Genomic DNA, 12080 nt, shown 5'->3' with positions numbered 1-12080 from the left:
TTGTGTAGAATGTAAAAGTTTAAGTTTAGATAAGTATTTGTACATGTTATTAGAAACATACCTTTCTATTAATTTTGATAAAGTTTGAAGAACAGATATAGGTCTGTACTTGGTTGCTAAAAGCTTGTGACAATCCTTGTCGACTGTTGTTACCTTGGCATTCTTCAGTAAAGAAGGATATATACCAGTATCTATTATTCTGTTAAATATATATGTGCGAGGTGATGCAATAAAAGGGGCGCTTAATCTTAGGATTTTTGGTCCAATGTTATCCATACCAAATGATTTGTTTTTATCAAGTTTTGATAACTCATTAAATAGCTTATTCATGATCACTGGTGGTATAGAAAATTTTTCATGTTTATCTTAATTTATTTTTAATAAATTTACCAAGATTACTGAAATCTGCTATGTCTACAGGTGTATAACTTCCTTGCTCTCTTAGTTTTTCAGCACAGGAAGTGAAAACAGTTATTAAAAGTATCTGCTATTGATTTTTTACTTTTAGTTGTATTGTTATCTTCTGTGGCTTACTCATATGGTGTATTTTTAATCTTTGGGTTCAGACTGTGAAGACATTTCCATAAAGTTTTAGAGTCATTGGAGTCCTTTCCCATATTTTTATAATAATTCATTTTTGAGTTATCTATGATTTGTTTAGTTTTATTTCTACAAAATCTATACTCACTCCCTAAAACAAGTGCATTATACTAATCTCCTATATTCCTAGCGTAAATGATTTCACTGTTATACCATTCAGGCTGCCTTTCCCTTTTAACTCTCTTTTTAACAACAGGGGCATGTTTATCTAAAGCCTTGTTCAACATATCATAAAACAATTGTAGACAGTCAGTGGGATTCTCTTCAAATTCAATTTTGTAAAAAGGTGTAGTTTGCAGGTCTAATAAAAATTCATTTTGGTTGAAATATTTGAAATTTTCTATATGTAATTGTACTGTGTTTTCTTTTTGTCTACATTTGTTTCTTTCCTTGTTAAACAGATAGCATAATGGTCACTAATTGCATATCTACACACATGTGATTCCTGTACCATTTTTGCATTATTGATTGTATGATTCTAAAACATTCAGCCATTTTTGAGGAGGTTTGTTTGGTGCTTTAAAATTGAATTTAAAGTCACCCATTATTGATATATCTGAATTCATGGTTATTGCCACTCTTACTTCCTTTTCAAAATCATCAACCCAATCTATCAGTGACTTTTGTGGTCTATATACAAAACACAATAAAATGGATTTTTAACCGGATTTTCGAAGTAAAAATCGATTATTGATTTGGGGATGTACGGCGGGCGGGCAGCTGCCAAACAGTGTCCGTTTATTTACATGAAAACGCAAATTTAGATATGTTGTTTCCTGTGACTAAATGAAGGTCAAGTTCAATTTTCATGATTTAAGCTTTTCTCGTTGTTCAGTTATAGCCCTTTCCCAAGAATTCAATTTTTGATGAATTAATCCATTTCTGTACAAAGGGAAATAACTCATTTTTTAAAAGATTTTTAAAAGACATTGTATTAATGATAAATGACATTTTGGATTTTTTTTTCTTTGGTAAATTGTTTGAAGAATTTTGTGGTAGGTTTGTTTGTTATTCTGTATAAACTAATTTTCTGAATGCTATATATATAAAAAAAAATTATAAAGTGAACTCCTTTAATTGGAAAATAATCTATTTTTATTAAAGGATATATTTCATTACATTACATTGTGTAGATAAAAATGATAGATAAGTTGCAGATCTATATTAGTTTGTGACAAATGAAAGAAAAAATATTTGGAACTGTTAATTATCTTTGATTATAATTTGAAAATAGATATACATTGTGTTACATCAAATCTAATTTTAGAGAACTATTTTAGTGAAATCATATCTAATGTTAGAGTACTATGTTAAACCATGTTTCTGTTCAAAGGAAATAACTCAAACTTATTCCAGTAATGATAACATCAAAATTTCTTTATAACTATTTTTTTTAAGTTATGTGTGTTATGAAGGTAGATGTCACAGTTGGTATGTGGTATTTTATTTTTGTTGTGTGTGTTAATGTTTAATTTTACATGATCCTGTTTGGGGTTCAGATTTGCAAATATCATTTTCATTATTAATTAGATAATAATCTATTACAAATATTCAATCACAATCCAAATTCAGAGCTGTTTTAAGCTTAAATGTTGTGTCCATACTTGCTCAACTGTTAAGGGTCGACCTCTGCAGGAAAATTCGGTTTACTGTCACTCGACAGCCTCTTGTTTATAATCTGGTTTAATTTCAAACCACATTGTTTCAATAACCCCAATTTCAATGCTGTTTTTTTTCTTAAAAAGTGAATTGTTTCAGAAAAATAAACATTTTTAAATTGGTCTACATTGAGGTCAAAAGGGTCCAAAATTAAACTTTGTTTGATTTCATCAAAAACTTAATTATTGCGGCTGTATGATTTGCTGAATCTTATTGTGCATTTAGATTTTTATTTTGGGCTCTGTTTTCAAATTAGTTCATATTAAGGTTTGAAGGGTCCAAAATTAAACTTTGTTTAATTTCAAAAATTAAATTATTGGTGTTTTTTTATTTGCTGAATCTAACCATATTGTAAGATTTTGGATATCAGACCATTCTAGGTAAATTGAATGTCCCATTTCAAATTTTAAGATCTTTGACCACATTTATTTGTCCCCTACCGACGAAGTCGAAGGGGACTTTAGTTTTGCACAGATGTCTATCTGTCCATCCGTCAGTCCGGCAAATCAGTTTTCCACACTTTTTTCTTCGTGCTTGAAGATATTGATTTGATATTTGGTGTATAGTTTTATCATTACAAGTTATAGATCAAGTTCAAATTTTGTTCCGGTCTGAGGATTTTGTGCAGAGTTATGGTCTTTGAACTTAGAAAATTCACTCAAATAATCAGTTTTCTGCACTTTTTTTGTCAGGCTTGAAGATATTGATTTGATGATTGGTATATAGTTTTATCATGACAAGTTACAGATCAATTTTGGTCCGGTCTAATGATTTTGTGCAGAGTTATGGTCCTTGGACTTAGAAATTTCACTCAAATAATCAATTTTCCTCACTTTTTTTGTCATGCTTGAAGATATTGACTTGATACTTGTCATCTAGTTTACACCATGACAAGTTAAAGATCAAATATGCATTGTGTTTCAGTAGAATGAATTTTTAACCGGTAGGGAACTATGTATTGCCAGGCAATACTCACAGAATGCTTGTTTTGTGTCAGAAACCTATATTATGTCAAAAATGTTATCACAATCCAAATTCAGACAGTATCAAGCATGAATATTGTGTCCAAACTTGCCCCAACTGTTCAGGGTTCGACATCTGCGGTCGTTTCAGGCTGCGCTCAGCAAAGCATTTTATCTTTAATTGCTTTTCTATTAATCTTAGTTTTTCTTTATCTCAGAAATCAAAAGCCCTTGTGATGACAAAGAAAATAATTTACACATGCATGAAAATAAATTGCATTCAGAACATAAATATTGTCAGTACATCAAATTTGTTTGAAACAGATGTAGAATTGGCATTCTCTTCTTTGCCATTTTGTCAAGCCATACAAAATTTTAGTTTGTGGCCATACCTATTACACTTGAAGCATTTAATTTTCATACTAAATCTACAGAAGGATGTTTTATGGTTAAGTTCACCACAGTTTGCACAGTCATCATGAGAACTTATTATTTCTATTATGTTATCTATTGTTTTGATGTATCTTGAAGTTCCCCTAGAATTGAGTTGAATGCCATCATGAACGTAGAAACGTTTGTTTTGATTGAAGCAGTCCCAAAACAGTGTAGAACATCCCAGTACTTTGTGTTAGAGTCAATTTATTTACTCCAGTCATGTTTTTCATACCAATGTGTGCTATAATTCTTGTTCTTCAGATATCATTCAAGGGCGTTTATGGTGAAGATTTCATAACACAGTCATTGCATAAACAAAAAAAAACCATGGTATGCTAATCACTGAAATTTGTGATGTACCGTGTGTTTTTTAACATTGTTAATTTCTCGTGACCCGTATTATTCAGGTCCTTCTAGTAATCAATATTTCCTACACACAATGTAATGCGGCCATCATAGAGCAGCAGAATATTTCGATTAAATTATTCTATTTTATTATTTAATAACTAAGTTTACTTAAAAAAAATACGAAAACCGTGTTAATTTTACAATAGGAAGTTTTGTATGAAATGTAATTACCATGTTTCCCGTAATTTAAATGACCAAATTCCGTATCGAATATCTGAAAACAAAATTTAAATCAGGGCGGGACGATTTCAAAGGGGTGGGCAGGGATTAAAATCTATCAATTAATTTTTAGTGGCCATACTGTTAAATGAAGATTTTTACCAATTTTTCTGCGCTTTTGCTTTTTATATTGAAAACTAAAATAGATAGAAAGAAATTCATATTCCATGTCCTAGGACTTCCAATTACATATTCTAGGACTTCCTATTACATGGCATAGGACTTCCTCGTACATGTCGTTGGACGTCCTAAAACATAGCCCAGATGTCCTTGAACAGGTCCTCAGACTTCCTATTTCATGTCCTATGACTTCCTTGTACATGTCTCATGTCATGTTGCTCAGTCTTACTGTTTTTTTGTTTTTTGGTTGTTTTTTAGTCCCTATAGTGTTTATATTTCTACTGTAAGCTTATTTGATTTTCATGTAAGGGTAAAAGACCTCCCTTCCTCCTCATATTTTATTCCCTTCCAAGAAACGGCTGTCAAAACACTGATGACATCATTTTTCTTAGTGCAAATCCTTTAAAATATGTTCAGCATTCAAACAATATGAATGCAAGAATTTCTTGTCCACTATATCAGGTCTGCAACATGTTTGTCTACAAGTTCTGTAGACATTTCCATGTACAGATATAAATTTGCCGACGTATTAGTGAATGTCTGTATACAAAGTTAACTTAAACGTTTGTTGATATGTGTATCTTTGGCGAGGTAAAAAGTCAAAGTTCTGTGCAAAAGTCAAGTTCAACTTTGCAGATTTTTTTATTTCCTACCCTACTCTAATTACCATTTGAAATCAGGATATATATTATAAACATTGATATTTTGTCCTGATGTTGTATAAGTATTCAAATTGAAAAATCATTTTAAGAAATAGCACTTGGAGAAATATGTATAAATCTTGTACATGTACAATATATGGTAATTCTGACAATTATGTGTAGATTGTTTCTGGTAAACACGTCAGTGTTCTAACACACATGTTCATGATGGTACAAATTGTGTCAGTACATTGTTTATGGTGTTACTATTGAAAACCGACATAATGTTGTCTTATAGATTATTCTATAAAACATTTATCCTTTGATTATTTTCAGAGAGAGCTTTAGGAGATACATGTACAAATGTTGCACAATGTACTGCTACAGATTCTATATGTGCTGGTACTGGTACACAGACATGTCAATGTCCAACCACACATTATGATGATGGTACTAACTGTGCTCTGAGTAAGATAAAAAAAAATTATTGAATACACTTTCTTTTTGTAAGGATAGCTACATACCATAGATTCTGGGTTAAAAATGTTAAATGAATGTGCTAGCTGTTGTAATATGGTTTCACAGCGCCAAATATTTTTAATCTTATTTATAAATGATGAGAATATTTTTGAAAAGTATGCAAAAACTTAAAATGTTATAGTTTTATGTTTTTATTGACATGGGGTGATTCAAAAGCTACATTTTTAAAAACAAGGATACTTGTAGACATATTTTATTCAAATAAAGAAAAGACTGTTATTCTTGATATAATATTGAATGATTTTCTCATGATCTTTTTCAAACTTCAACAGTAATGTTTAAGATTGTACATATCGAAGACTGATGAGCCTTTTCTGTCTCACTGAGGCGAATAAACTTAACCAAATGATGCTTAGTGCATTTCAGTTAATATTTTGTTACTAAAGATTTCTGATTTCTAAATGTCATGTTATCTAATTTCTGAAAGAAAAAAAAACAGAAGTCAATTGTTACCTCCATATTAACAAACAAATGGGTGATAACAAAAGCCTTAAACTAGTGTTATCATTTGATGTTTGCTTTTTTAGTCATGTTTTATGTTTTCTTGATGTTTTCACAAATACATGTATATCATTTTCATATTCATATATTTATTAATATTGAAGGCAATTATTATCATACTATAATAATGAACGGTCTGCGTGTTACTACAACATTTTTTAAAATTGCTTGCGACCATTCACTGGCCTGAATTAAATTCTCGGTAAGTGCATGCTTTTGTTGTTATTTAGTAGGTAAGTTACAGGAGTCATCCATCAGGAAACATAAAAATGGTAACAACATCAATCTATTTATTTGATAATAAGTTATTGAATATGAACATTTAGATATAGTAATATATGCTTGCTTGAGCAAGTGAGTGAAACGAAATGAAAGTAAATCTGACATGTAGATGCTGAAAGTTTGACTTAACTTAATTAGTGAATTTATATTGAATGTGTATTATATACAGTTAGAGATCAAAGGTGTTGCACAATGTGAAAATTCCTCAATATATTTCATATAAAAACACATTTAAGAAAAATTGTCCAGAAGTTATTTCTAAATATTTACCATTTGAACCAGAAATAGCTGCAGTAATTATGAAACATTTGTTTAAATTATACTTTAAAAAAATCACTATTTGAATAAAGGCAAATCTGAATTTCTGATTGAAAAATATATATGAGTATCTAGTAAAGGAATCAAAATTCAATATTTATATTTCAATCATGATTTCTCAGTAATGACATTTCATAATAATATTTCATAATAACCATAGAAAAACTGAACACATTTATGACTTAAGCAGGAAATTGTTTTTAGCTCATTTGGCCCAGAGGTCCAAGTGAACTTTTCGCAACACTTGACGTCCATTGATTTCCATTGTTATCTTGAAAACCGATATACATATAAAAATCTGAAAGCGGCAGACATGTTCAAAATGTTTAGATCTACCTATTGTTCATTTACATTTTGACTATCAGACAACTTCTTAAATGAGTTATTGCCCTTAAATGACAAGTTCATTTTTTTTCCATTTTTGCCCAATATCTGTCAAACTATGATAAATAGATAGAAGCTTAAATAAACAAAATCTACATATAAGTTTACCTCTTATTGGATATATTGCCTTTTAATGAGGATTTTAACATTTTTTTTGCGTTTTTGCCTGATATCTAGATAGATAGAAACTTAGATAAACAAAATTGATTAGCAAGACAAGAATTACAAATAACGTGATTAAAATTGTCTGACAAACCCTTAGAATTGTAACCCTTTCATGACAATTGTTACTAATTTTTTGCATTTTTAATATTTGAAAAACTAGAATAGATAGATATAAACTTAAATGAGCAAAAGTGAAAAGTAAGACAAGACCTACAAATAAGACTTCTGGCTGGAATCGTGATTTCATTCCTTATTGGAGTTATTACTCTTTGATAATGATTTTAACCCATCTTTCTGTGGTCTGCCTATTATCCTGAAAAGTATTAAAGATATATAGCCACTGTAAATAGCAAACATGAACAGCAAGACTGGATCTAAAAATAAGTCAATCTAGTAGAAATCATCCGTTGACACCTGATTGGAGTTTTTGCTCTTAAGTGACGATGTTTACCCATTAAAGTGGTCTGCCTTTTATCTTGAAAACTATTATAAATAGATATAAATTTGAATAATCTAAATAAGTAAAAGTGATCAGCAAGACACAATCTACAAATAAGTCTAATGGCCTAAATCATGAGGTCACTCCCTATTGGAGTTATTGCTCTTTAATGACAATTTTTACCAATTTTAGTGGTCTGCTTATTATCTTGAAAGCTAGTATAGATAGATAGCCACTTCAAATGGCAAAAATGATAAGCAAGACAAGATCTACAAATAAGGCTATATAGCAAAAATCGTCAGTCGACTCCTCATTAAAGTTCTTTCTCTTTAATTACGATGTTTACCAATATTATAGGTTTGTGCCTGTTATCTTGAAAATTATAAAAGATAGTTAGCAAAACTGATCAGCAAGACTAGATCTACAAATAAAATAAAATTTTGCAGAAATTGTTAGTAGACTATTTATAGGAGTGACTGTCCTTAGATTACATTTTTTCTCTTTTTGTGTTTTAGACAAAAACTTAAAACTATGGAGAGAAACTGTAAACAAAAAATGATCAGCAATACATGATCAACAAATAAGAAAATTTTGTCATGAATTCTATTATATCCACAATATTGGAGAGAATCAATTGTTGAAGATGCACATAGACCTAGGTGAGCGACACCGGATCTTAAGAGCTTCTGGTTTTAACTGAACCTCAAATAATTTTTTGACAACAAATCATTAGTTTTTACATGAATTATGTAGTGTAATTTTGGAGGAGTGAAACACTTTAGACCTCTGACTAGTATTCAACGGTTTGAACGTTTGACAATTAACTTCAAAGAATGGGGACCATATAGACGTTTTGCCCCCTTATGGCAAACTCTCACTGTGGGCGGATGGAAATGACATAATTAAGTTGAGCGGTAGTGTATTTTGTTCTATTTTCTCTTTCCAATTTTTTAGGGTAAAATATGTGATAAATGGATCATTATGCATTATGCATGTTAAATACTCCCATTTATCATCTGTTGACTCATATTAAGACCTTAAAGCTAAAGCTAAAAATTACATATAATGACAGATTATTAGTTATGTAGTGTGCTAGTGACCTAATACAATATATATGGGGTCAGTAAATTCCATATGGGGTGAGAGCGATATATCTTATTAGGTCACTAGCACACTGTGTAACAAATTGATCTTACCAACTATCTTAACATGTAGTATTTAGACTAGTGGCCTATCAAAGTTACCAAGTTTTCAATATAAAGAACCTAATTACATTGGTCTATACAAAAACAAATGCCAACAATAACAACTTGTAAGCTTTAAATGTGTTTTATGAATTTATTTTAATCGTTCATCATCAATTTTTTCGTCTGTTGAAACCTTTCAGATTTTTTCTCAACACTGTGTTGTTTTTACAAAGGGACGTAACACCACTACTAACCGTGTATTGAAATAAACCATGCCTACTAACCCCATATGAAATATACATGGTCTTCACGCGGTTGCTTTTAACCAATCATATTCCTAGAAATGAGGTAAGATAAAGTATATTACTGTTTACTAAATGTTACGTATCAATATTATTCATATTGTATAAGTTTTAATAGTTATGTTTATATGAAATGTTATAGACTGGTTTTTTTTTATAGAAAAGAATTTGGGAGAAGCATGTACTGACAGTGTACAATGTAATGATATTAACTCTGAATGTGGATTATTGTCAGAAAATTCTGTATGTTATTGTAAAAAAATGTTCTATGATAACAACAACAATAATCTTGGAGGAATTTGCAAACAGTGTAAGTATAGGGGAAATAATAATATAAAATGATTAAAAGCATTCTTACCGAGTAGATGTAAGGTACACTAAATACTTGATAATTTAAGAAACTGGCTTGGAATTTAAAACAAAGGAAGAGGTATGATAAGAGCCATTATTTTGCCCTGACATTGCACAAAATTGTGAAAAAAGTAAAATTATGCAAGCCTTATAAAATTATGTGAATGGTTTCTTGTGAAGATAGAAAAATTGAGGTCAATACAAGGAAGGTCAATGTCAAAGTAACTTAAATTTCTCTTAATTTGTGCAAAAGATCTTTTCAGATGATAACTGGAACCTTTTCAAGTAAATCTTTAAGTGTTTTCATGAAATAATAACCTAAGGAAGAGCAAGTTAACAGGGATAGAACAAAATTATTTTAACTGGCCAAGTAAGCTAATACTTTTTTAAATTCACTTGCCTTTCCAAATTTTAACTAGTCTTTCAAAATTGGGAAGAATTCCCCCAGATCCAGACCTGTTTACCTCTACAATTTTTGGCACTCAAATTGTGCTCTACACTCAAATAGGTAATTTCTACGCTTTCAAAGATGTTACAATAAAAAATCAGCAGTATGTAATTTTGTGTCCGAAAGCAAAACGGAGCCTTTGTCTCTTACGCACTTGATAATGATTATAATGTTGATTTCGCTTTGTTAAAATTGAAATTGAAATTAAAACTACAGACCCTTTGTTTCTATTCTAATGGATAAAAGCAAGAATTAATTAATGCATAAGACAATGTTAGAGCATGAAAAAATGTATAAAATGAAATTAAAATAAAATTCCACGAATGATCTTGGCTCATTAACTACAGGTACATGTCAAAATATGACATCACACAAAAGAAAAAAAAACTCAAGCTGGAGTTTATTCCATTACATGTATGCTCCATTTTTGGATAAAATCACATCAAAATGGAGTTTGCAAGTAGGTTTTGTTTTATTTTCTATTGTATTGCATTTTTAACCGGATTTTCGAAGTAAAAATCGATTATTGATTTGGGGATTTACGGCGGGTGGGCGGGCGGACTGGCGGCTGTCAACCAGTGTCTCTTCAATAACATGAAAACCCTTTGACACATTTATTTTCAAATTTAGATATGTTGTTTCCTGCGACTAAATAAAGGTCAGGTTCAATTTTCACGATTTTAGCTTTTCTCGTTTGTGAGTTATCGCCCTTTTTAATATCCATAAGTGGTATTTTTTGTGATTGAGTTTTTTCCTTTGAACAGAAATTGTTAATGTTATACATAAAGTTTGATTACACAAAGCCTTTATAGATAATTTTCACCTGTTTATATGTCCTGTTATCAGTTTACTAAACATATGGTTAAAGTCTTATCTTGAGTGACAGATTATTTGAAAATTTTCTGTTTTTTAAGCGTTGATGATTAAAAGCTATTTAGAAGTAAATATAGTTAGAAATTTACTGTTCATTATTAGACATTTTGAAGAAAATTACAGATAAGTTTTATAGATTTTTAAAAGACATTGTATTAATGAAAAATAAATTTTTTGATTTTTTTTTCTTTTCTTTGGTAAATGGCAAATTGTTTGTTATTCTGTAAAAACTAATTTTCTGAATTAGATATACATTTTTTTGATAAGGTGAACTCCTTTCAAAACTTAGCTCATATTGTCTATTAATAAACATATATTTAGATTTCTGATTTTGGGCCCAGTTTTAAAGTTGGTCCAAATCGGGGTCCAAAATTAAACTGTGTTTGATTTCAACATAAATTGAATATATATAGGGTTCTTTGAAATATTGAATCTAAACCTGTATTTATTTTCATTATAAGTTAGATAATACCACATCGAGGTACAAAGGGTCCTAAATTAAACTTTTGTTTAATCAACCATTGAATTCTTGGGTTCTTTGATATGCTGATTTTAACGATGTTTGAGTGTTACATCATATCTAATTTTAAAGAACTTAGTCATCACTTCACTGGTTTATTGATTATAATCATATCTATTTATACAGTTTGAGTTATTTCCCTTTGCACAGAAAATATATGGATAAAATTGAATTGTGTTTCATTTCAACTTAAATTAAATATATATAGGGTTCTTTCAAATGCTGAATCTAAACCTGTATTTAAATATTAGATTTTTGGGCCCAGTTTTCAAGTTGGTCCAAATCAGGGTCCAAAAATTAAACTTTGTTTGATTCACAAAAAAATGAATTTATGTGGTTCCTTGAAATGCTGAATCTTACCATGTATTGAGAGATTTTGGATTGTGAGCTCCTTTATCAAATTGGTCCACATTGTGCTCTAAAGGGTCATAAATTAATCCTCTGTTTGATTTCATCAAAAATTGAATTTTTGGAGTTCTTTGATATGCTGATTCTGACAATGTACTTAGATTTTGGATATTGGACCATAACAGGGAAATGTCCAATTTCAAATATTTCAGTTCCTTGACCACATTCATTTTGTGTCACAATCCTATGCTGTGTCAAATATTCAACCACAATCCAAATTCAGAGCAGTTTTAAGCTTAAATGTAGGGTCCATACTTGCTCAACTGTTCATGGTTCGACCTCTGCAGGAAAATCCGGTTTGCTGTCACTCTGACAGCC

General features: G+C 30.1%; 1 protein-coding gene across 1 annotated transcript in view; it reads left to right on the top strand.

The window, feature by feature from the left end:
• The window catches only part of LOC127726784 (cell death abnormality protein 1-like), a 102984-nt gene extending 93480 nt beyond the window's left edge, over positions 1 to 9504 (top strand). Inside the window, exons 6-7 of the mRNA XM_052234239.1 lie at positions 5381 to 5512; positions 9323 to 9504. Coding sequence (XP_052090199.1) covers positions 5381 to 5512; positions 9323 to 9504 — 314 coding nt within the window. The remainder of the gene's footprint in view (positions 1 to 5380; positions 5513 to 9322) is intronic.
• Positions 9505 to 12080: the final 2576 nt, after the last annotated feature.

Source organism: Mytilus californianus, unplaced genomic scaffold, assembly GCF_021869535.1.
Source record: "Mytilus californianus isolate M0D057914Y unplaced genomic scaffold, xbMytCali1.0.p SCAF_18, whole genome shotgun sequence".
Classification (NCBI taxonomy): Eukaryota; Metazoa; Mollusca; class Bivalvia; order Mytilida; family Mytilidae; genus Mytilus; species Mytilus californianus.
The sequence above is the reverse complement of the archived record's forward strand: the minus strand, read 5'-3'. Positions and strand labels throughout refer to the sequence as shown.